The following is a 27,084-nucleotide window of genomic DNA, read 5'->3' on the forward strand; positions in this document are numbered from 1 at the left end:
GTTGGACCGAATCAAAGGTTAGTGTCCAGTGTCCATCTTCCTCGTTATCTTGGGAATATCACCGGTGTACGGTGTGACCGAGAAATACTATCGAGAAGGAAGACCTCATGGCAAGCCGATAGGACGCCGCCATTTTCGGTCGACCGTCGCAATCACCGGCGTGTGGAAGTTCTCAATTCTTTTCACAAAGTTCAAAGTTTAAAATAAAAAGAAGAGTGATTTAAAAGAAAATAATCTGCTTGTGTGTTCTTATAATTTTCTTTAGTCATTTGTTTTATTTGTGTGCTAAGTTCAACTTGTCTCTCTCCTCTGTGTGCGGTACTCGCGCCCTATTATTTCAATATAAAACGTAACTTCATAAATAAAATATTGAGCTCGGTAAGAGCTAGTCCGAGAAAGTTCTTTGTTTTGTTACAGCATCGTTACAGCATCCTACCTGGCGCCGGGGAAGTTCCCTAAAACGGGTCATCGATTGTGTATTATAAGTTCGAAGTGTGGAATTTATAATTCGGCAATTTGGAATCCGTAAATTGCCATTTTTGTAACGATTGGCGGGTAAGATCCGCAAGTAAACGTAAGGATCGTTACAATATTTAATATAATTTTTAATTTACTCATTACAGTAATTTAAAAAAAATTAATTTTGTTTGTCAATTTTTTATTTGTTTGAAGTTTGGTAAAAAATAAATAAGGCAAAAAGTTATTATTGAAAAAAAGGAATTTATATTTCAAACCGAATAAATCACTATTTTACAATAATTATTATTTTTAGAATAATTGTCAAAAAAATTATATATATATATATATATATATATATATATATATATATATATATATATATATATATATATGTGGACGTCCACATGAAAAGGGTCCATTTTGGCACTACTGGAGTTATCTATATGGGCGTAATCCTGGCAAAATTTGGAGAATTTTGAGTGGTCTTAGAACTTTTTTGGTTGAAAATTCGCTGAGTTACGGAATTTCAAAGTTTAGAACGCCAAAAACCTCATTTCGAGAAAAACGGAATTAAAGATTGCGATACCAACTAATTGTTGTATCTCTGGTTCTTCTTGGAAGTTATTCAGATAAGAATTGTTTCTAGTTCAGGGCACCTTGAAGATAAAAAACCAACAGGTTTTAAATTTTTAGAACCACCCCCTCCCCTTAATTAATTAATTAATTTAAAAACCGACAATATGGGCCCTTTTCTAAAAAGGACAGTTTTTCTATTAAAAACCCATTTTTTACAAGATAAATGATTAGGTACAATTTTATTGTGTCATTTAAAGAAAAAGAATAGATATTAAACTGATTTAAAATTTTTTGACAGTCTCTATTGTGAAAAAATTGACGCAATATTAAAATTTTCATTTCGACAATTACGAAAAAAAGATTCTAACATCAATATCTCTGGTTCTTCTGGAAAGTTATTCAGATAAGAATTGTTTACAGTCCAGGGTACCTAAAAGATGAAAAACCAATAAGTTTTAAATTTTTAAAACCTTCCCCCCTCTTAATTTTGAAAAATTTCGTACTTAAGTACGAGAAACCGACAATATGGGCCCTTTTCTAAAAAAGACAGTTTTTCTATTAAAAAACCATTTTTTTACAGGATTAATGATTATGTACAATTTTATTGTGTGATTTGAAGAAAAAGAGTAGATATTAAACTTATTTAAATTTTTTTAACAGTCTCTATTACGAAAAATTTCACGAAATATCGAATTTTTCATTTCTATGACTACAAAAACAAGGACTCTAACATCAATATCCCTGGTTCTTCTGAGAAGTTATTCAGATAAGAATTGTTTACAGTCCAGGACACCTTAGAGATGAAAAATCAAGAGGTTTTAAATTTTTCTATACCTCCATTTTTAAAATACGGATTACTTTTGCAAATGACCGACAAAATGGGCCCTTTTCATTTTTCTAAAGAACCAATGAAATCAAACAGTTAAAGTATCGATAAATTAATGAAAACCGCATGATTCTACTTGTCAAAACATGTAGATTGATAATAAAAAATAAAAAAAAATTAAGAATTTCCTCAAAAATTACTAAATTGCGATTATCTCGAAAACAAGAACCGACAATATGGGCCCTTTTTATGTGGACGTCTACATATATATATATTTCAATTTTAAACTCCGGTTTTCTTTTTGATCCAATCGCGATGATATAAAACATTTGTATCAATTCCAGGAAGTCCCAGTGTTCCACAAGCTGCACCTTTCGAAACTATTGCAACCACAATTCCATCTTTATTAACTAATGGACCACCAGAGTCACCCTATGAGAAACATAGAAAAAAAATTAATTCTTAATTAATAGCGTATTGAAAAGGAACACATATTTTAATAATCCGGGACTGAAAAAAATATTTCTAATACATTTGGGAAATAAATTTTTTAAATAGTCTTCTGGTCACCTTCTCAGCAAGCAGAAACGTTTACGTGTTGTTCCTAAAGTTTCTAGAAGTATATTGTGTTTATGCGAGGGGCTGTTCACTCTCGAATACAAGATTCGCAAGGGAATGATTATTTACGAATACAAGGAAATCCGTGAAGAATCCGACCGAAATTTAAGAAATCATAAGGATTCGCCATTTACGAATCCAAGCGATTTTATGTGAATCCAAGATTCAGAAAATTCGTCCCCTACGATTCCATGTGAATCCATGCAAATAATAAATGATTATTTACGAATACAAGAAAATCCGTGGAGAATCCGACCGAAATTTAAGAAATCATAAGGATTCGTCTTTTACGAATCCAAGCGATTTCATGTGAATCCAAGATTCAGAGAATTCGTCCCCGACGATTCCATGTGAATCCATGCAAATAATAATAAATTTTCAAATTTTTGTTGAATTGGATTCTGAGTGATCAGCCCCTCGTGTTTATGCCAATAGTGTATAAAGTTCTTAAATTTACATATAATCAGTGCTAATTTAATTAGTGGTTATATTAGGGTTTTGTAAAACAGTGAATTCTTGACTACAGAAATCTACTGCAAGACATTGAGTTTTCAGTATAACGCCTTAAGAAGCAACAGAAAATTTAAGTGATGATTTAAATAATTATGCTAATGCAATTCAATAAAAAAAATCTGTCCGCGCAAGCGCGGACACATTCTCATCCGCGCTTCGCGCGGGGCTCGCTTCGCTCGCAAGTTTCAGCGCGCCTCGGGGCGCGCGAATATTGATCGTCGCGCTTCGCGCTCCGGCGATTATTTCGCTCGCGGTGGTCTGCAATTATTGTGCATTATTATATTGTGTTCCTGTTTCCTATTATATGTTTCATAAAATATTTTTTTTTCTTAAAGTTACTACGACTTTAAGGATTGCATTCTCATCACATGTTTTTGTTTGCTGCTGATTGCGACATTAAGTGGATTTAAATGTATATTTTTGGTCTTGATGATTAAAATTGTGAAGTTATTTTTAATTCTACTAACTCTCTTAGCAGAAACATGATTTGCAGAAGCAGATAAAATATTCTTAAAGTATTAGTATCAAGGTTTTTGTGTAGTGTAGACCGGAGCGTAATGGCTAACTTTTCACTCTTTGTCGATTTACTCGGACATTTTTGTTTTAATTAAGTGTTTATCTCCTAAAAAGTTACTCTGGTATCTTAGCTTTCTTTTAAAAAGACGAACGTACCTATATTACGCTTACTTTTTTTCTATAATGAACGTACACTTCGTCGGAATCGTAGGTTGTTCTTTATACATAGCCTGTTGCATTATCCAACACGCCCTAGGGGTACTTAAAAAATATTTTTTAATTTTTATCAATACTGTAAGTGTGAATCAAAAATCTCAAATTGACCCTCAAAAAATGTTTCAAGCTTAAAACGCGATTTTAGTTTCTTTTTTAAAGTTATTTTAAAAAAATTAGAACGAAAAAATGAAAATTTTGAAAAGTTACTTTCATATGTGAAATACAGTTTTTCTACTATATTTCCTACAATAGTGATTGAATAATAAATAATCAAACTTTGTAGAAATATACGTATATACGTGATTTGTAAATATATATCAAATGTATGATTAAAAACATGTAAATCCGGATACAGTGAATGTGATAGTTTAATTGTAATAAGAAAAACTTTAAATTTACTGAAGATTTAAAAATGAACAATTAGATAAATTTTCTGCATGATTTCTTTAAAAGAACGTCCAAGCGCCTAAACTTTCGGTAGGACCTTCCGGCAGGACGCGCCTCTTACATAATTTATTATATATATTAACAAATATTATTATATGTTATTTTGAGCTTAAACAAGAAATTCACTTATGTTTTGAAAAAATTGCCATTTTTAATGCTATACAAATATTTGAATAACTTATAAAATAGTAAACGTTTTCTAAAGCTCCTCTTCTTAATTTAAAGGTCATTTTCAACAATATGAGAATTACTTCAGGTATTAACGTGTATTCTTTGCTTAGAAATTGTAAGCAAAGCAAAGGTAGGATACCCAAATTAGAACAAAATAATAATAAATAGCACAGCATTTCAAAAAAAAATTTGAACTAAGAAATTAAAAACAATCCTCCAAAATTTACCCATCATTTTAACAAGCAAAAATAAATCACCTCCACTAAGATGAGACAAAAAGTCAAAAATTCGAAAAAGTTTTTAAAAAAATTAAGTTTTTCAAAAGTTATCGTCGGACAGACAGACAGACAGACCTACAGACAGACGTAATCGCCGGACCATGTTTTTTGTATTCAGGGCACCTCAAAACGCAAAGATTTCATAAAATTAGCAAATAGTATATTAAGCAACAAGGTACGTAAAGGCAGCCTTTAAATCCCGTGTTACTTAAGATATTTTTTATTCCAAAGGTACAAAAGTGCCGATTTAAGATAGCAGACGACAGGGAGTAAAAGTCATTCACTTGTTCGACTTGTATGAAAATGGCGGCCTTTTTTTTCATGAGCAAAAATAACGCATGGGACTAGCTGTTTTTTTTGCCCATGGGAAAAAAGGTCGCCATTTTCATTCAAGTGGACAAATGAATGGCTTTTAGTTCCTGTTGGCTGCTATCTAAAGGCGCCTATTTTGTGCCTGAGGTATAAAAAGTCCATTTTTCACCAAATCTAATACCTCCTCATGTGATGAGAATGTAAAAAACCATTTCCAACAAGATAGGACCATACATTAAAATGTAAAAAAGGGTCTGACCAGCCAAACTGTATAAAAGAAATTTCATTAATTTTCTAAAATGTTAAAACTTTTATGAATATATTTTAGTAATAACATTTTAGAAAATCAATAAAAAATTTTTAACCCAGATGAGCTAGCCTGACCCAAAAACTTAAAAAAAAAATTAATTTTCTATGAAAAAATGTTGTAGAGAAAAGTTGTTTGTATTTTTCTAATCTAAAGTAATATAAAGTTAAAAATTCTAAAATTTTAAAAAATTGAATTTTTAAAGTTTTGAAACTACTGTAGGTTGCGTAGTTTTCAACGAAAATGGCTAGTTAACGAACTTAACCTTCATTTTTACACCAACTTTAAGTGTGTTAAATTTAAAAACGATCAGATAAGATTTTCAAAAGTTATTGTGTCTACAACATTTTGGTCTACAGACGGACATACATACAGACAGACGGACAGACAGACAGACAGACAGACACACAGACAGACGGACTCGCCGGACCATGTTTTTCGGATTCAGGGGACCCCAAAACGTAAAGATTTCATAAAATTAGCAAAAGTCAATTTTCGACCAAAACTAATACTTTCTCATGTGATGAGAATGTAATAAAAATTAGTTTTTTGAAAATAACTCGAAAAGTTCAGGGTTTGGCAAAAAGTTGTCAACAGCAAAGTTGTAGCTGATGCAAAGGCGAGAAAAAAAGTCTCTTGGAGCAAGATCCCATGTTAAATAAATTGGGAGATAATTGAGTCGGAATATAGATTTTTTGTCAAAAAAGCGCACAAAAAATATATATATAGAGTGGTTTTTCCGGAAATTACAACTTTTTTGTGTACAAGTATGTTTTTTGAGTATTTTAGGGTGAGAATATGTCAAAATCAATTAACTAACTTTTATTCCTTTCAAAAAATCCGATTTTCAGTGTTATTTTAGGATTTTTTTAGTTTTTTTGACCATTTGAGAGACTATAACTTCGAAAATTGAGTTTTTATGAAAAAATGTTGTAGAGAAAAGTTGTTTGTATTTTTCTAATCTAAAGTAATATAAAGTTAAAAATTCTAAAATTTGAAAAAATTGAATTTTTAAAGTTTTGAAACTACTGTAGGTTGCGTAGTTTTCAACGAAAATGGCTGGTTAACGAACTTAACCTTCATTTTTACACCAACTTTAAGTGTGTTAAATTTAAAAACGATCAGATAAGATTTTCAAAAGTTATTGTGTCTACAACATTTTGGTCTACAGACGGACATACATACAGACAGACGGACAGACAGACAAACACACAGACAGAAGGACTCGCCGGACCATGTTTTTCGGATTCAGGGGACCCCAAAACGTAAAGATTTCATAAAATTAGCAAAAGTCAATTTTCGACCAAAACTAATACTTTCTCATGTGATGAGAATGTAAAAATATAATTAGAGATCAAGCTATTTTAATAGACTAAATAGTAGACGCCTCCTATAAGGATTATATCCTTGTTCTTTCTTAAATAGTTCCAGACTCTAAAATTCGCTTTTCTTCTCTTATTGTCAACAATAAAATACCACGAATAAAAAAAAAATTATTGAATAAAAAAAATGCATCGTTGTTAATCTTCAAAATCAAATTATTTCCATTGATCCTTTTGTTACGATAAACAAAAGAATTATTTTCTCTAATGTACATCCACTTATTGGCGACAACTTGCTAAAAACATAACTAAAGAAGATCAATGTTAAAATAATGTCACCCATTATGTCGGTTCGAAATGGGTTTTCGAAACCGTATCTCTGACGATACAACCTTTTGGATATATCTCGTCTGACTCATCCACACTTTTCAATTGAGGGGACGGATTCTAAAAGGGGATACGCGTGGATTGTCACGTATAACTATTGACCAATAGTGCGATTTTCAAACATTTTCAATTTTTAAATTTAATGACACAAATTTATACACAATAAAAATGCGCATCTTTTTTCTTTAAGAAATAAATTGATACAATTTTTGAAGAAATCATAACATTTAAAATCTAGAAATGTCATTTGAAAGCATTTTTTGTCACCTTTTCAACAATTTTTTAAAAATTGGTCTACGATAATTTTTAAGAAAGATATGATCATTTGTTTATAAAAATATCCTATTTTTCCAATTGTTGGTAACTTGAGAACAATTGATTTTTGAAAAAAATTGTTAAGGAAAAAAATGTGCCTTTTGGTGCGTGGAATTAGAAAAAAAATATTTAACCATTAAAAAAAACTTTTTTTTTCATTTTTTCTTTCTGTATAATTATATTTTTAAAACGAATAACATACTTATCAATACATATCTACATATCGATAAAACCGAATACAACATAAATCATCACTGTTAAAAAGAACAATTAATAATAATTATACTTTTCAAATCATTTCGACGAAAAAAATATTTAATATTTTTACTCTCAAAATGTTTAAAAGTAAAATTATTAACAATACTGATTTAATTGTTTATAAACAAATAAATGTTTTATAATTAGAGTAGAAGGGGGTAATGTAGTGCACTTTTCTTTCGGAGACTCCTGTGGTCGCAATTTTCAACCAATTTTGATCATTAAGAACTCGTTGGAAAGACAATGCTTCTAGCTACATTTATGGTGTACATTATTTTTTTGTACATGTAGATGGAGCTTTTCTATATCCAAAAAACTGAAAGCACTTTTTTTCGACATTCTAAAATTTGTGGGGCAATGTAGTGCACCACTTTCTTAGTGGAATAAAAAGCAGAGAATATATCATAAACGATTTTATTTTATTAGATATAACATTAGGAACATAAGAAACTTAAAAAACTATAAACTAGTAGTGATGCCCACAAGACGAGACTTTGCATGTAAAAACCGAGACGAGATCGAGACTTTGCATGGTATCATCTCATCTCGTGGATAGCACTATAAACTAGAGATTTCTTTGGTCCTGTGTTAGATGAAACTGAAAGAAAACTGCAAAAATTTGCAAAAAGCAAACATGGTTAAATAATACATATTTACTGTACTCTGTATAATTGCACTACATTGTCTCCAACCCCGTGCACTACAATGCCCCCAAGCACTTTTTTCACGTTGACTTCAATATCTCAATAAAAACAAAATTAAACATCAAAACAATACTAAATTTGAGTTCAGAAGTAAATTTTACATGGAAAAATCACTTTCCTGATACTTTTTTAACGAGCCTCACATTTTTTTCAAGTCACTAAAAAAACGGAAATATGGTTTCGAAATCTAGTGTTTTTGAAGTGACGCCACAACTTCTTTTAGAAGAAGCACAATAAAGCTAAAATGATATACATTACTATTATTTGATACCTTAACCCTATTATACCAACGGCAAGTAATTCAATTCATTTGTTTAGTCAGTAAAGCCAGTGCACTACATTACCCCCCTCTACTCTAATGTTATTTAAATATTTGAAAACTGTAATTATTAACTGTTCCTTTTAACAGTGATGATTTATGTTGTATTCGATTTTATCGATATGTATGATAAGTATGTTATTCGTCTTAAAAATATAATTACACTAGAACCTCCAACGATTGCAGCGTGACCTTCTTGTGTGCAATAGATAGAGGTTTTCACCTTGGCGCCATCTTTCCATAAAAGTGTCAACACTCAGGGCCGTACACTCTCACATATTTTGTATTGGCGTAAAATGTCATTTTTATCCTCGCCATTTTTTATTTTTTTAAAAATATTATGTTTAGTTTCAATGTCTAAGTGCGTTCTTTTACGTTTTTGACCTTTTTCAGTCTCATGTTGAAATATGAAAATACAACTTTAAAAAACGGGGCGCAAAAGAACACTAAACTTAGTACAATACTGCCTTCGCATTAATATGGCGGTGTCCTCCCCTCTCACCCCCCTAGCGGATGACCACCAAACTTTCGTAAACAACTGCAATAGATAGAGATGCAATCGTTGGAGGTTCTAGTGTATACAGAAAGAAAAAAAAAAAATTTTTTAATGGTTAAATATTTTTTTTCTAATTCTACGCACAAAAAGGCACATTTTTTTCCTTAACAATTTTTTTCAAAAATCAATTGTTCTCAAGTTACCAACAATTGGATATTTTTATAAACAAATGATCATATCTTTCTTAAAAATTATCGTAGAGCAATTTTTAAAAAATTGTTGAAAAGGTGACAAAAAATGCTTTCAAATGACATTTCTAGATTTTAAATGTGATGATTTCTTCAAAAATTGTATCATTTTAAAATTTTTTAAAAAAAGTGAAAATTTTTTTTTTATTTCTAGCAATTAAACAATAAAAAAAATTTTTTTTACATTTCTTTTTGGCATCGTTTCAAGTCAAATACTTAAGCTTTAAAATAAATATTTGATTAAGATTTTATCTTTATTATTATTGAAGATACAAAACTTTTTGTAATGCCCTTGCATGCCGTAGGGTAGGCAAATCCTTTTGAGCGGCACTGTATATTTACAAAAAATTAACAAATATGCCATTCGATAGCTTTTTTTTTTTTGCTTAGGGACTTTTGGGAAATCTGCCTACAGATACCTTGGATTCCGCACTCCAAGGTTATGTGGGGTTGGTATGATAAAACAAAAGGAAACATAAAAAAAAGAAAAATAAATATATATATTATAGTAAATTTAATAAACTGGCGACCTACTACCAGCCCGATTTCAGGAATCGACAGATTTGACCAAAAAATTTCTAAAAATTGCAGAAAAGATTTGAAACTTACATTATAAGTTTAACAAATTTCCAAAAAAATTTTATTTTTTAAATTTTTTGGGGTATGGTTTTGGGCAGTGCACGTGCAGCCGAACCGATAATTTTCGACGATAGTGTGCTATTTTCAAATGTTTAACAATAATAATTTTAAATCAATTAATTTTATTAAAAGCTGTATACTAACTTGGCATTTGTCTTTAGTTACGGTTTTATTATGAAATCCGTAACAAAGTTCGTCTTTATGAATTTGTACACCTCGTAAACCATAAAGTATTATACATTTTAAAGTCCCCATTCTCGGCAATCGAACCTGACGTAATATTAAGGATCCATTTCCTTGTACCTGCAAATAAACAATATTACCACTGCCCATAAGTAAAATAATTAAAATATTAATTTTTTAAATTAAACTAACCCATATGTTTATATGAATTAATATGTTATTGTTTAATAACAATGAAAATGTAATATAAATGTGTCACCCGTGTGCGACACAGATTAATTTTTTCAACTTAAAAAATCATCCAGAACACTATTTATTTTTACTTGTTTATATAAATAAACAATTGCTTTTTTCACTAAAATTAAATATTTTTATTTGAAAATAATGTCAGTTATACTTCATTTCAAGACAAATAAAATGCAACTTGAAACATTAAAATCGATGAATAAGTTTTTGAGAAATTAATTTTTTAATTAAATATGTTTAAAATTTTCAATAGTTAATAACATTAACAAAAAATTTTTTTTTGCAAAATCCTTTGGTATTATGATTTCTTATATAAAATACTATTAAAATAACCACATTACTACGAAAAAAAAATTAAAATGTTTTGGGTGGCTCCTTTCAGGAATTCTGACTCTATTACAAAAAATATTTTAGTTTTTCAAGGCTTTTGCATATTATAATGCTCTTATGCCCGGTTCCACCAACCTCGATTAAGACATTAAGGGTGGAGTCCCATGACAGCGTTTTGCGTTGCGTCGTAATGGGAGAGAAAAAGACGCAAATATACGTTTGCTGCATTCTCTCTCATTACAACGCAACGCAAAACGCTGTCATGGGACTGCGGCCTAACGGACCGTCAAATTTCTACTTGCGTTTCACCAACTTTTAACGGAACGTTATCTCGATTTAACCCATGTTAAATCTAAAGGCCTAAGCACAACTGGTTCGGTTTCGGGAGACGGTTTCGGGATATGTAAGATTTACATATATTTTGAGGTTAGGAAGCCCATATCCCGAAACCGAACCAGTTGTGCTTAGGCCTTAACCGGCCACAATAGCTCGGTTAACGTGTGTTAACAGCCGGTTAACGTATCCTAACCTAAAAAGTGTTTTGAAAAGTGACAGATAGTGAAATTCTTGTTGATAGAAAAATAAATTTTATGAACCATAAGTCAGTATAATTAAGGTCATGTTATTCAGTGGTCTCGTGTTCCCATAGTAAAGTATATGGGGCACGTGACCACTGAATAACATGACCTTAAGGGAAAAGTCAAATAAATTTTATTTCAAAGAAATTTTAATTCAATTGTTCAAAGATACTTCAATTTTTTTAATAAATTCTATTAAAAAATAAACACATTAATTGAAATTTTCTTTAAATTAATACAAATTTTAAATAATGTTATTTAAAATTCGGATAAAATTGTAAATTTTAATTCAATTGTTGAAAGATTTGAATTTTTAAAATAATTTTATTAAAAAATTATTAAATTAATTGAAACTTTGTAAAACTGTCTTAAAAATATTACATAAAAATAATACAATTTGTTAAAAAATTTTATTAGAAATTAAAAATACCGAAGTCTCAAAGAATTTTTATTTAATAATTTATAAATAATTGAATTCATTTGTACAAAAAGTTACAATTACAATTTTTATAATTAGTAAATTTTAAAATGATTTAAATTAGGTTATTTTTTTTAATAAAAGTCTCGAAAAATTTTATTTAAAATTGTAAAAATTAAAGTTTTTAAAATATTTCAATTTTGTTATTATTAATTAAATTGAAGATGATTGAAATTTTATAAACAAGTAATTGGAAGTTTGTAAAATAATTTTAATTTCCTAAATTCTATTAAAATTAATTGAATTTTTAAAGAATTTTATTGTAATTTTTAAAAATAATAGACAAAAGTTTGGTACAGTAAGAAATTTTATTTTTAGCTGTTTCAATTTTTGAAAGAGGGATCAGGGAAAAAGTCAAAATTCTATCTAGAAAACGTACACTTTTCGTTAGAATTGACCAATCATAATAGAGAAAGTATTGTTATTTCGAACATAGTATACGTTTAGTTAACCATGGCTTATAACATGTTGGTGGAACGCATAGGCGGTTAAAGTCAACTTAACAGCGCCTTAAACTTTAGCGGACCGTTAGTTAATCGAACCTTTAACTACGAGTTGGTGGAACCGGGCATTAATGTACACTGTAAAAAAAGGGAGTTAAATTTTAACTCCCCAGGGGAGTCTATAAAAGTCGCACCCATTGGGGAGTTAATGCCAGGGGAGTTAAATAAAGAGAGTTAAAATTTAACACCCAAATGCTAACTCCCCATGGAAAAAATAACTCGCGCGGGTGTTGAATGAAGGGAGTTAGAAATTAACTCTCTTTTGGAGTTGATTTTTAACTCGAAAAATTTAACTCCCAACTCCCGAATCCGTTAACTCCCTAAATTTTTTACAGTGTAAGCAATTAAAATTTTGACCAATGATTTGAAATCTGCGATAAAATTGGCGCAAAACTTGAGCAGACATTACAACATTTTAATAATAATTAAATTAATTATAAGCAAGTAACATTGGAATAAATTAGAAAGAAATAATAAAATTATTCAAAATTGTGTTTAATCTTACGTCTGTTTTTCCCCAACCGGCAATAGTGACATAATCGATTTTAAGAGGTTTTCCCTTCTCAGGTAACTTTAAGGGTCTTATTGCCTTATTAAACTCTAATGGCGGACTAATTTTGATCACCGCAATATCATTTTCTGTAGATTTTTTAGAACTTAGACCAATAAATTTCTCATGCTGAATATATTTAGTCACGTTATATCTTTTTGCCGTTATTGTTCTATTTCTGAGATTAGAAGTGCCAGCAATGACTCGCATATTATTTGCATCAAGATCAGGACTGAAAAAGATTTTGATTATATTAAAAAATTCAAATTGGTAATTATATTTAACCCTTTGAGAATAAAATTCTTTCTGAAAAAATCGCAATTTTTTATGTTTTAACAAGCTTTTCAGGGAAAGTTATTAAAATTATCTATTTGAGGAATAGTATTTGAAATACTAGATTAGATGAAAACTGTTGTTTCAATATTCAGTTTTAAAAATAAAAAAGTTATACTCTTGTTAACAAAGAAATGTTCATATTGTCGTAAAGCAACACCGGTCCTCAAAGGTTTAAAAAGTAATTTGTAAAAGAGGCATATTTTAAAATGATCGTTCTCATAAACAATTGCCAATATAAGGTAATTTTTAATAATTATTTCTCGTATTTAATTAAATCGAACTTCATTTATACACTACCGTCCACGAGTATCAGGACGAAAACATATAGTCTAGGAGCTAGCGACCAAAACAACTATCTCATTTCATACCGGCTGAAAATTTGAGTATAGATTACTGAAGACATGTAAATAACAGAAACCCACGTCTGGCAGGCCGGTGCTGGGGCAGGGGCAGGGGGGCGAATAGGTGAAAAATAATGTAAAATTTTCTCATTTCATACCGATTAAAACCATCATATATCGAAAGTTTACATTTAAACAAATATAAAAATCTACATCTTCAAAGGGCTGCCAGACGTACTTTGCCCCACCCCAGAACTGCCAGACGTACATTTTTACACTCGCGTAGATGTAAACTTTCGTTTTATAAAGGTTTTAATCGGATGAAATAAGAAAAATGTAAGTTATTTTTCACCTATTGACCCATTTGCCGCATCTTCGAAGGGCTGCCAGACTAAATTTTTTAGTTTAATTTTCTAGATTTTTAAAAAATTGAAGTCAAGAGACAAAAATGAGAAAATTTTCGCAATTTTTTTTATTTCTTTCTCACTCTACAACTTAAAAAATAGTTAACGAAATGACTTCAAAAGCGGCTTATTTTACGCAAAATTTAATCAGCTTTCTAACCGTATTTAAGTTTTTTTGTATCTCCTTTTATTTTCGAGATATGATTGAAAAAGTGATGGCATGTTTTTTCATAGAGTCGCGTGTAATCATCCTAATAATTGCGTACAGTAGTGTATTTTCTACTGTCTCATAAAATTGTTCCACGGAAGTGAAATAATAACTCAATACACAAAAAGCCGAAAGTATTCCGATTTAAAAAAAAACTTATGTTATTGGTGAAACTTAGCAAATCTGTTTCTATTTACCCTAACTGACCCTAACCACTTATCGATAGAAATCAGGATAAATAAATTTGAATTTTGATTATGTATCGTGTATATATATCGCCTAATGCAAGCTTTAAGGATTTTATGTTTAACTTTGAACAAACTTGGACGCCTATCTAAGAAAATTATATTCATTTACCAGTATTTATGGGGGCTGATTTCAATAGTAGGGAAGCTGATTTAAATCAATTGGATAGGAATATTGTTGGTTTTTGTCATCTAGAGGAAGAGAATTGATTGATTTTATGGAGGATAACCGAAAAATTTTATTAAATAGTAGAATAATCCTGCTAATTGAACATTTATCGGTCAGCTTGGCAAAAGCGTGATAGATTTGAATTGGGCATCTACAGAAGATTGACAGAAAATCGGATTTTTTATTTGGAACATTTTTTCACAAAAAATTTTAGATTCTGGGAAAGTGCCACGCACATGTAGTTCCTTGGAAATCTCCATGTTGCATAAAAAAAGGTAATCAAAACGAGCCGAAAAATCATAGACCAATTACTTGGATGAACTGTGTGCCAAAAATCTTTACCCAAGTGTTGTCGGAAAGATCGGTAGTTTGGATGAATGAGTTGCCCACATAGCACAATCATTTTCTGCAAATTTGCGGCAAGTTTTCAAAGCCAAATTCGAAAACTTGCCTGGCAAATTTGCAGCAAACTTGCGGTAAATACCAAAATGTCCGTTTGGTGGCAAGTTTGCAGAGCAAATTTGCAGAAAATTTGCATGGCAAAGTAAATGTTAAATGCATGCGCAGTAGTTTTCTATGACATCTAGAGCTGCGCACTACATTTATGTCACCTTCCCTGTGAGGGAAGGCAACGTTTATCAAAATACTTACATTTTGAATACAAAAAGATTTTTTTTGAAATTTTTAGGTTTTTTGAAAGTTTGCTGCAAATTTTCCTCAAGTTTACTACAAAATTATCTGCAAGTTTGCCACGCAAGTTTTCTGCAAATTTGCTCTGCAAACTTGCCACCAAACAGACATTTTGGTATTTACCGCAAATTTGCAGAAAATTATTGTGCTATGTGGGTGGAAGTGATCCCTGAATTTTAATAAAGATTTCGGAGGGGAAGGGAATACTTGGATAATCTGTTTCTGCTATATAGGCATTAATTCAAATGTAAAAAATGAATTTGATGGGTTTAAGCTCTAAAATTAATGTCTTAAAGAGCTTTTAGAAACAAGCTTTAGTAGTAATCAAAACTGGAAAGGGTTTGACAGATTACATTGTTTTCCTATTGTGGAGCTCTGTTGATGCCATGCATTGCCCAAAATAATTTGTCTATTGTGTACTCAACCTCAATGATTCTATCTTAGATGGGATTTTATTTTGTGTCGGTAAATTTCGTAGAATTTCGGAAAATAGGCGCCAAGAAGGGTATAAATGCATGGGGATTGTCGCTGGGTGGGGTTTTTGCCGCGGGATAATTAATAAAACCATCCCCGTGCGCAAATATTTCTCACTTATCAGAATTCAGTGGTTTGTCTTGTCTTGACACATCTTTGCGTGTCGCCGACAGCCCGAAGGTAGAAGCTTCAATTTTATATTGATTTATACAATTTTATTTTTGTTTAACGTTGTATTTAAGTATTTGGTTTTTTATTTTGTTTGTAAATTTAGAGTTGCGATTTTTTTTCTTTGAAATATAATTGTGAATCAAGTGATAAGTGAGGAACAGCGTAGGGGAGCCGGAAATCTAACCATATTTTCACATCACGACGATCAATATTTCGTATAAATTAGATGTGTGCAAAATTCGAATAGAGAGAAAATTCGATTCGAACTTGACAATTCGAAAATCGAAGTTTCGAATTGCACGACTCGACTCGGTCTACTTTCGATTCAAATCGGCCGATTCGAAGATTCGACTTTCGAATTGCACAACTCGACTCGGTCTGCTTTCAATTCGGCCAATTCGAAATTCGAAGTTTCGACTTTAGAATTGCTATGTAATATGCTATGTTGTGTATGCAGTATATTGTGCAATTCGAAACTTCGAATTTCGAATTAGCCGATTCGAATCGAAAGTAGACCGAGTCGAGTTGTGCAATTCGAAACGCTGATTTTCGAATTGATATTCTTTTCTTTTCAAATGAGACGTCGATCAGGAACCCATTTTTTCTCCCACCCGCCCTTAATAATTTATTGTTTGATTATTCGAATTCGTTACATGCTAGAAATTTGGAATAGGCTTTTAATTGTAATTAACAAAGTTATAGTTTCTAAATCATAGGTTGATTCCTGTTGGTGCATCGAACGTGCTAGTTTTTATTTTTTTCAGTGGAGTTACAAGTTGAAAAATTTTTCTTTTAAAACCACTAATAGTAAATAAAGTTGTGTTTCATTAAATAGCAGAAATAATTATTTAAAAATAACCTTATATTGGCAATTGTTTATGAAAAAGGATGTTCTTGAATAGAATGCCTCATGAGAAAAATTATCCTACTTTAAAAAACAATGTGCAGCAGTAAGTGCCCATTCATTGCTAATAATTCCGGCACCACAAGCATTGGTCTTATTTGGATTTGTTGTTGGTAGTATAAAAAATAGCTGAGAATTTGTGAGAAATATGTACTTTATTAGTTATCAAATTTTCAAAGATAAAAGAAAAGATTTTTAAAAAATAGAGTATTTTCTTACCATATATGGTGCTTGTGTTATTTCAATTTCATCTCCACCAATTATTCTATTTTGCGACCAAATCACTTGGTTGTTTACTAAACGTGATAGAATAAATTAATACTTCATAACAATATAAAAAATGACATTTTTTTCGGAAAGAAACTTCTTCTATTTTTATTTAAAAATTCTTCTAATAAAAAATATTAATTCAATTTTAATCACATATAATGGGTAATTCTTCTGAAAGTGCTTTTGAACTTCGATTTTTTAATTTATTTTTCTTTGAAATCATATGCGGTTTTTCTATTGAAATTTCATACTTTATTTCATACTCAAAAGTAAGAATTGAAGTTGCGTAAAATTACTTGTTAAAAATATTAAAGTTTTTTTTTCTTTGGAGAATATTGCCTTTGTTGATCTATTTTGTTATATAATCAAATGACACTGTTTAAAAAAATAATAATTTACACATTTTAAGGAGTTTGTTTACAGGTATGCAGACCTTCAGAAAAAATATTGAATTGACATTAAAGAATTTTTTAATATTATTGTTATTCGTATCTTCTGGAAGAACAAATATCAATATTCAAGAAACAAATTTGAAATTACAAAAATTGTTTATTTAGTCATTTTGCATATTATCAAAGTTTTCTTCATATTAAAAGGTTAAACTTTTTCAAAACTGATTCGATTTAAGTCAATGATGGCTTATTTTCTTCAGAAAATGGTTCTCTATAACTTGACCGCTCAGATTTATAAACAAATACACCGTTTTGAAAATATGCTTCTTTGTTTAAAAAAATTTGTTTAAATTAAATCACTTTTTTTAAACAAATAAGCATATTTTCAAAACGGAGTATTTGTTTATAAATCTGAGCGGTCAAGTTATAGAGAATCATTTTCTAAAGAAAATAGGCCATCATTGACTTAAATCAAATCAGTTTTGAAAAAGTTTAACCTTTTAATATGAAGAAAACTTTGATCATATGCAAAATAACTAAATAAACAATTTTTGTAAGTTTCAAATTTTTTCTTGAAAATGGATTTTATAGAGAATAGATTTTATAAAATTAATTAACACATCAAAAATATCGCTTTCAGAAGAATCACCCAATATTCAAAAATTATTGCCTTTGGTGAAATTTATGAAAAATATTAATAAAATTATTAATTCCTTATATTATGAATAATCAATTATTATTAATTATTTATTATTGATCAGTTATTATACTTATTGATTAATAATCATTAAGAATTAATTAATATTAATTGTATATTATTAATTATTCATACATATATTTTTAATCAATGCATAAGAAATATTTAAAAGACTTTAAATTCAAAAAGAAAAAAGATTCAAAAAGAAAAATTTATAATTTTAAGTAAATGTAATTATTAATTATTTGTAAATTATTTATAAATACAATTCCTTACCAATGTTTAATAATACATTGGAAATAATAAGAAGAAATAACTTACATGCAAAAATGAAAATTAGCGAATAACATATTTTTCTAAAAAAGAATTCCATTAAAACCAATAAAAAAATTGACGTTAACAAATAGTATTTTCTAAACAATAAAAAAGACAATGACAAAAGTTTATTTTTCGCGTATGTTTTATATAAGCATTCAACGTCAATTGAAAAAAAACTAGTTTTTTTATGTATAGATTAATGTATAACGCTTTATTTTTTTATTTTGCATATTTTTTTCCGTTATTTTGTTTACTTTTTTATACGTATCGTATAGAACATTGTTATAACAAACATAATAATTATGTTTGTTTACGCTTTTTCACAATACACATTAATGACGATTTAGCAAAACTGGCATTTATTTATATAAAATTTTTTTATTTTAAGAACCACTTTACATTTTTTATTTTATACTTATGTTAAGTATAATAAAATTATCATTATATAAAAATATTAAAATTATTTAAAATTATTACAACAATTACAATAATTATAATAATAATACTAAATGTGGAAGAAGTTAACAATCTTAATAATATAGTTATTATAATATAATTATAATATTATAATAATATAGGGGAAAGTCCCCTTGTACCGGACACCTATGAGGTTTTCATGAAATAAAATTAAAACTACTTGAAAAAATATGACTTCATTTATGAATTAATTAACTCTACAATATATAACACCAAAATCAATTAACAAAAATAGAATATTTTGATAAACTTTTTTTTAAGTTCAATTTAGTTTTGGTATCGAAATACTACAGTTTTGAAATTGTCTCCTAGTACCGGACAGTCTAAAACTTTTAATTTTACGCGCAAGATATTATTGAGAAATGATGCATCGATCAAAGACTGTATTCTTGCTGTATTAAATGAAGTGTTATTGCCAAAGATATTGTAAAATAAAATCACCAACTTTAGAAAAAAAAATTTTTCCTTTTTTTTATTTTTTATTTAAATTTTACAGTGCATCCTACCAAAAACACATTCACATTAAGTGTATGATTGGTTCAACGAATATTCCTGTCTAATATATTCAAATAAAACAAAAGTGACTTAACTATTCACTTATTATATTGGCTGACTTTACCTGCAACAAAATTTACTTACTACAAAATTTTTGGGGAAAATTCCCCAAAATCTTAGTGACGCAATTTTAACCAAAAAAGGTAAATTTCCACCAGCCCGGTGACACGATCTATGCTTTCCTATAGGATTAATTGGGCTGAGTGTTGAAAGTCGCCAACGCAGCGCTGGCTGTACATTGGTCGGATATTAACCAAAATCCATGGGAAAACATACAAATATTTAATTTCCATGTATAAAAATTTATTTAAACTTATTTATTTATACATAATATTGATTTATAAACTTTTAAACATATTTCGTAATATAATTCACTTCAGAAAAGAGTGAAATTTATTTATTTCTTCTTCAAATTAAATTTTTATTACTATAATTTTGCGTCACTATTAAGCAAATTAATTATAATGTTTCTAAATGTAAAATTTGAGTTTTTAATTTGAATTGTAATCAATAATCTATGAAAATATTTTTAACAAAAAATATTTCGTTCATTTGAACGTTCAAAACTTTTTGTTCATTTTATAACGAAAATTGTATTATAATTTTTGGCGGGAAATTTAAACAAAATAATATTTTTATTATTATTTATTAATATTTATTTATTATTTATTAATACTAATTATTAATATTGCACAATATTATTAAATAATTAAAAAATATTATTAAATAATAATAACAATATTATTTTATTTAAATTTCCCGGCAGAAATTATAATACAATTTTCGTTATAAATAAAAAATTTCACTCTTTTCTGAAGTGAATTATATTATGAAATATGTTTAAAAGTTTATAAATCAATATTATGTACATAAATAAATAAGTTTAAATAAATTTTTATATATGGAAATTAAATTTTTGTGTGTTTTCCCATGCATTTTGGTTAACCCTTTCGCGCCCCCGGGGAATCCAGCGGTTGGATTTTCTTCCAAAATTGGTACTCGGGGGTTTTCAGGGTCGCTGATTACGAATCCGATGTCAGTTTTAAAAAATTCAAAATGGCGGATCCAATATGGCGGACAAGATTTTTAAAAAATGCTTGAATTTGCTTCAATATTGCTACTCGGGGGTTTTTGGGGTTTTGGGTTTTTCAAAATTCAAAATGGCGGATCCAATATGGCGGACAAGATTTTAAAAAATTGATTGAATTTGCGTCAATGTTGTTACTTGGCACTTTTCGGGGTCGCTGATTGCGAATCAGAAGTCAGATTAAAAAAATTTTCAAAAATCAAAATGGCGGATCCAGTATGGCGGACAAGATTTCAAAAAATTGCTTGAATTTGCTTCAATATTGTTACTCGGGGGTTTTCGGGGTCGCTGATTACGAATCCAATGTCAGTTTTTCAAAATTCAAAATGGCGGATCCAATATGGTAGACAAGATTTTTAAAAAATTGCTTGAATTTGCGTCAATATTGTTACTTGAGGGTTTTAAGGGTCACTGATTACGAATCTAATTTCAGTTTTTGAAAATCAAAACGGCGGATTAAATACAAAAGTTTTTGAGGTCGTTGAGTACGGAGAGAATTTTAGATTCGAATTTTATTACTAGTTTGTTACTAAAAATAAACTTTTTATTTTATTATTAATTTCAGATCCTAATTTTTATATAAAAAATAAATTATACAAAAAATTTAGAATAAAAATATGATCTGAAATTAGTTACAAAATTATACAAATGAATTTCGATACACCAGAATAGAATAACAATTTTGTTTCTACTATTTTATCAATAAAACATCAACTGACATCAGATTCGTAATCAGCGACTCCAAAAACCTCCGAGTAGCAGTTTTGAAGCAAATTCAAGCAATTTTTTAAAATCTCATCCGCCATATTGGATCCGCCATTTTGAATCTTGAAAAACTGACATCAGATTCGTAATCACCGACCCCGAAAACCCCCGGATAACAATATTGAAGCAAATTCACGCAATTTTTTGAAATCTTGTCCTCCATATTGGTCCGCCATTTTGAATTTTCAAAATTTTTAAAATTTGACTTCTGATATGCAATCAGCGACCCCAAAATCCCCCAAGTAACAATATGGACGCAAATTCAAGCAATTTTTTTGAATCTTGTACGCCATTTTGGATCCGCCATTTTGAATTTTGAAAAACTGACATCGGATTCGTAGTTAACGACCCCAAAAACATAAAAAAACGAAGTATTGTTAAAAATTATTCACTAAATGTTAATGAAATGTATAGTTTATTACATAACTGTTTTTTTAAAAACAGTCAATGTTTATTCTATTGTTTAAAATAAATATTACAACTTTTTGTAATTTACTCCTTTTTAATTGTAGCCACATTCATTCGGAATAGAAAGCAATTTAGCGCAAATTAATTGGTTAATTTTTATAAGAATTACATAAAATTTTCTAAGTGGGACATATATATGTCCCGGAGGCACGAAATGGTTAATATCCGACCAATGTACAGCCAGCGCTGCGTTGGCGACTTTAAACATTTGAGTGATTTTCAACTCAGTCGAGTCACCGGGCTGATTTCCACCAAGAAAACTTGGGGAATTTTCCCTTTGCAACCTTGGGAACTGTTCCCTTTGAAATCTTGGGGAATTTTCCCTTTGCAGGCTTGGAAAATTTCTCTTGTAAATTCTTAGAAAATTTCTCTTTTAAATTATTATGGAATTTTTCTCTTCGAACGTTGGGATATTTTTACTGTAAAATAGTACAGAATTTTTCAGTAAATTTTATCCTTTCATATTTGGGAAGATTGGTTTGTAAGGTTGAATAAATCTTGAACAAATTTTTTAAATACTGTTTATTATATTACTGTCAGTGAACGATAAGTACTTCAATTAAAAGTACTACATCTGAACTTTACAACATTAATAATTAATTTTTTGCTTTCGGATCGCAAATAGTCTTTGTGTAATGCGCGAAAGTTCTCCGTTTATATTGCCTTTAGGGGGTTGATTGTCCAACAACATACTGTAAAAATAAATTATTATTTACCTTTTACAATTGACATAAAAATACATAAAAATTAAATTGAACAATAATATATTTACCAAAAACTATGAATATATAGTAGTAATGAGGTTATGACTTTTATAATTCAATATTATATTTCATATTTTTATTTATATATTTTAAAAAAAAATTAAAAAATTTTTATTTTAATTAAAATATGAAAATTACCTAAATTACTAAATACTAAAATAATTACTATAGTAATCGCACTTTGAAATTTATACGATACAACGCCTTCTCGCTAAAAAAAACAATTTAGTGCTCTCATCGTGGTCATTCGCGTTATTGACAAACCGAGCACTCTGATTCTTTATTATTACGTTCTTCCGCGACTTTTTTGCCAATTTTTTAATCCGATGATTTGTCATTTGTTGAAGAACTAGAAGTGTCCGGCGTTAGGGGACTTCCCCATAATTATTACCAAATGATAAATTCCTTACCTTTAATTAATAATAATCATCATTTTTGTTGTAGTCGGAAATGGAAAATCCTCAAAAGTTCAGATACCTGGATTAAATCCAAGATTATGTGAGGATGACCAGAACAACCCTACTGGAAAATCCTATATAGGTACCTACAAGGAATCCTATATATTATTATAGGATTCTTTATAGGAACATATGTAAGTTCCTATTAAGAAATTGCCTGTAGGAAAAACATACTTTTTCCTATAGGGTTCTTTATAGATTCCTATAAGTCTCCTATGGGGCCATCCACATATTACGTCACACTTTAAGGGGGAGGGGGGTCAAGCAATTTGTGACACTCTGCAGAGAAAATGGCGCTAATGTATATAATAGAGTGTGACATGGGATACGGGGGGGTCAAAAATGACCAAAAATAGTGTGATGTAATATGTGGATGGCCACTATGGGAATGTAATAGGATGACCTATAGTTTCCTATATAGGATCATATGTGGATCCCTATAAGAATAACCCACAAAAATTCATATACTTTCCTATATGTTATTCTTATAGCGATCGACATATGGTAAAAGATTTTTCTTTTGTAACGTAACAGTCTTTTTAAAACGTTTATAACTTTTAATTGATAAATACAAAAAAATTTATATTCCTATGCAATATTGTTAAAAAAATATATTTTAAGATGCAAACATAAAAATTTACTAATTCCTTGTTATTTAAAAGTTATGGACAAAACAAAAAGACTGTTACGTTACACGATCCGCGATTTCGACCATATGATCCTATATAGGAAACTATAGGTCATCCTATTACATTCCCATAGGAGACTTATAGAAATCTATAAAGAACCCTATAGAAAAAAGTATGTTTTTCCTACAGGAAAAACATACTTTTTATAAAGAATCCTATAATAATTTACATGGGATCCATATAGGATTCCTTGTAGGTACCTATATAGGATTTTCCAGTAGGGTTGTTCTGGTCATCTCACTAAAAACCGCTCCCGTCATATTCCGGACTACTCTTCAACTCACGGAACTTTCCCCTACTGAAAATCCCTGTATAAGATCTTGTACAAGAAAATGCACACGTTCAGCAGCTGAACTTGTACAAGTTCTGGTAAGAAAATGTACAATTTCTTGTACAAGGATTTGAAACAAGTTTTTAGAAAATTGGAATAAGTAAATTAATAAATAATTTTTTTTTAAATTGGCATTTTAATAATTTATAATCATTAAGACTCTTCACTTTAGGCAAGCTAAAAACTATTGCGCAGCTCCAAAGGCTTATAAAAACTACTGCGCAGCCTTTAATGTTTATAATTTTAACACCTTAAAAATAATGTGTAAAGAAAATGTACAAGTACTTGTACGTGTTTGTGTACAAGATACAAACCGTACAAGATCATATGCATTTTCTTGTACTAGTTTCTTTTCTTGTACAAGTACTTGTACATTTTCTTGTACAAGTTCTAATACAAGAACTTGTTTCAAATCCTTGTACAAGAAATTGTACAATTTCTTACCAGAACTTGTACAAGTTCAGCTGCTGAACGTGTGCATTTTCCTGTACAAGATCTTATACAGGGATTTTCAGGAGGGTCTATTGGCTGCAATATGGTTGACATCAACCTTGTCGTTGAACTTTTATATACATAAGAAGCAGCTTGAGCTTTCTGTATAAGATGCAGACATATAAATATAACCAGCTCTACCACACCTCAGGCACCAATTGCACCTAACGACCATACATCTTCTTCTGATTGGGCGCACAACATAAATCCCACCTTTATGCGTCCCAATTTTTCAAGTTTTTCAGGCTATTCCAAGTTCTCCTTCTTTGACAGTTTTGCTTTATCTACTCTTGTCTGTTGGGCATTAGAATTAACCTCTCTTCGTAACTTTTCCAGCATTTTAGCATAGCTACTTTCCTTAGTCATTTTGACAATTTGACAATTTGACTCTTGCTGTCACCTCTTCGATTTACTATTTTTGCCTCGTTTCGACGTTTGGTCTACAAACTTGGCTACAAACAGTTTATGAGATTTCTTCTCCCGTTTTTTCTTTTTTAAGTTCATTGTCGACTCTGGACTGCTCAGTCTCCTCTTCTGCGACTCTACAGCAACATTCTTTAACGCAATTGCGTTGAATCTATCTCTTCTCTTTCTGCGGTCCTGGCGTATTTTTTCTACTCAGGCTAAACCTTGGTACAAATTTTCGTCTTTCTTTTGCGCTTCAACATCCTTTTGCTTTTCTGTCTGAATGAAAGTTTCTTCCTTAATAGCCATATTGACATTCTTTTGCACTACACAGGACTTTAGTATTTTATTGTTAGGAAAATGAAGTGATCCTCGTTTTGATGAATGATTTTTTAATAAAATATCTCAAACCCAGAGAAAATTAACAAAATTTTGTACGTGGCAAAATACCGCGTCACAACATGTATATGAAGTTCTGAGCAAATATTCAGGTGTACGTGTGAGTGGGTGTCTGTATGTTACACAGTAAATCGTGAGGTGTTAAAATATCACCAGAATGAATTAAAATATTCGGCAACAGTTTAATCCCTCCAGGATTAAATTAACACCAGAAAGAATTAAAATAATCCATTTTAGTGTTCTTTTGACTATGAATGAAATTTTACTTTACATCAAAACCAAGTAAACGATTTGTCAAAGAGAGTCATGTTAAAGCCAGGATCTTTGTAAATAAAAATTACATTATTTATGTAAATGAATTGCTTAATATTCAAGTAAAACGTATAATATTAAGGATAAACCAAAAAACTTGTAAAACCTGAAAAGGGTACTGAAAGGCAGAGAGACGACGAACAAAAGGTTATAAAAGTTTTACACATGAGATATAGGTGTCGGCACACAAACTAAATTCAAATAGAAGCTTGCTATTGTATTAGTTAAACATTTTAATTAAGTATTCAACACTGCCCCTCAAGCTGAAAGATATAAATTTAAAATTTCACTGATTTCAGTCCAAATTATTCAATAAACTTCCAATGTTTGGTCGTCGACAATCCTTTGGTCAATGCATCAGCAACCATCCCAGCAGATTAAAGATACTCCAAATCGATCACTCCACTTTTCAAAACTCCGCGCACAAAATGGTGCTTAATACCTATATGCTTCGAAAATGAAATACTTGACTCCGAGAGCTTTTGCGCTTCTTGATTATCATTTAAAATTTTAATTGTTTTGGGCACTTGCTAGCCAAGTTCAATGAAAAATCTTCTTTAATAGATTGCTTCCTTACTTGCTTCTGTCAATCCCATATATTCTGCTTCAAGACTCGATTGAGGAAATGTTACTTGTTTCTTAACTTCCCAAGAAATCGACATACCAGCAAGGATGAACACATATGCCGTATACGATCTTTGAGCTTCGACACAATTTGCCCAATCAGCATCAACATACGCATGCAGTGAATTTCCAGTCTTCACAAACTTCAATCCAAGATCCGAGATTCGCTGCAAGTATCGGAGGCCTCTTTTCACAACTATCTAGTGATCCTTTTGATAACAGTTATTAAATTGGCTAAGCCAATTAACCGTGTAGGCAATATCTGGCCTCGTTCCAACAACCAAATAGAAAAGTGCTCCAATAAGTTCTCGAAATAGATATTTCTTTTGCTCTTGACTAGAGCAATTTTCGGGTTTAGCCAACTTCTCCCCTAAACGCATCGGTGTCGACACAGGCTTGGAATCCTGCATTCCAAATTTCTTCAAGATTTCTTGAATAAATCGTCGGTTTGGTGCAGAATAAATTAGTAAAAATGTTCCTGTTCCCAAGAAAAATAACAATTATGCAAAATGAAACTAGAAAAATCATTATTGTATAACTTTATAACCTTTGCTTCAAATTTTTTCTGTACTGACAGTGCCAACCTAAAATAACAAAAATGAACGTCAAATCTGAGTTGGGATGTTTTTCAAATCTCAGCTCAAATGGCAGGTTTCTCAAATTTCTGCACCCAACCGACGAAATATCCTTTGTGAAACCTCAATAGAACTGTCAGTTTGATTGAATTCTATCCCCAAACATCGCTTGATTCTTCCAAGATCCTTTACGTCGAAAAATCTTCTTAATTCCTGTTTTAATTGAGTTAACCAACTTGAACAACACTGAAGCGATATAATCTCGTAAG

The 27,084-nt window shown here is 30.0% G+C and overlaps 2 protein-coding genes across 2 annotated transcripts; both read right to left on the reverse strand.

The window, feature by feature from the left end:
• Nucleotides 1-2,061: 2,061 nt before the first annotated feature.
• LOC122497656 (trypsin-like) lies at nucleotides 2,062-18,466 on the reverse strand. The gene is made up of 6 exons (XM_043604902.1): nucleotides 18,418-18,466; nucleotides 16,957-17,033; nucleotides 16,763-16,866; nucleotides 12,751-13,027; nucleotides 10,072-10,230; nucleotides 2,062-2,293 (listed from the first exon to the last, which is right to left on the reverse strand). The coding sequence occupies exons 2-6, from the start codon at nucleotides 16,957-16,959 to the stop codon at nucleotides 2,144-2,146; spliced, it is 693 nt and encodes a 230-aa protein (XP_043460837.1). The 5' UTR covers nucleotides 16,960-17,033; nucleotides 18,418-18,466; the 3' UTR covers nucleotides 2,062-2,143.
• Nucleotides 18,467-26,173: 7,707 nt separating this feature from the next.
• On the reverse strand, nucleotides 26,174-26,650 carry LOC122497638 (secreted RxLR effector protein 161-like). The gene is made up of 2 exons (XM_043604879.1): nucleotides 26,489-26,650; nucleotides 26,174-26,407 (listed from the first exon to the last, which is right to left on the reverse strand). The coding sequence occupies exons 1-2, from the start codon at nucleotides 26,648-26,650 to the stop codon at nucleotides 26,174-26,176; spliced, it is 396 nt and encodes a 131-aa protein (XP_043460814.1).
• Between the last annotated feature and the right edge of the window lie 434 nt (nucleotides 26,651-27,084).

This window comes from Leptopilina heterotoma, unplaced genomic scaffold (genome assembly GCF_015476425.1).
Source record: "Leptopilina heterotoma isolate Lh14 unplaced genomic scaffold, ASM1547642v1 Lhet_135, whole genome shotgun sequence".
Lineage (NCBI taxonomy): Eukaryota > Metazoa > Arthropoda > Insecta > Hymenoptera > Figitidae > Leptopilina > Leptopilina heterotoma.

Coding starts and splice junctions, on each gene's coding strand:
- LOC122497656 (XM_043604902.1), bottom strand. Junction 13,028..16,762: donor GCTGCACATTGTTTTTTAAA/GTAGGATAATTT, acceptor AATCTTTTTCAG/TCCTGATCTTGATGCAAATA. Junction 2,294..10,071: donor TAACTAAAGACAAATGCCAA/GTTAGTATACAG, acceptor TGTTTCTCATAG/GGTGACTCTGGTGGTCCATT.
- LOC122497638 (XM_043604879.1), bottom strand. CDS start 26,650: ATGCAGGATTCCAAGCCTGTGTCGACACCGATGCGTTTAGGGGAGAAG. Junction 26,408..26,488: donor GGCCAGATATTGCCTACACG/GTTAATTGGCTT, acceptor CGATACTTGCAG/CGAATCTCGGATCTTGGATT.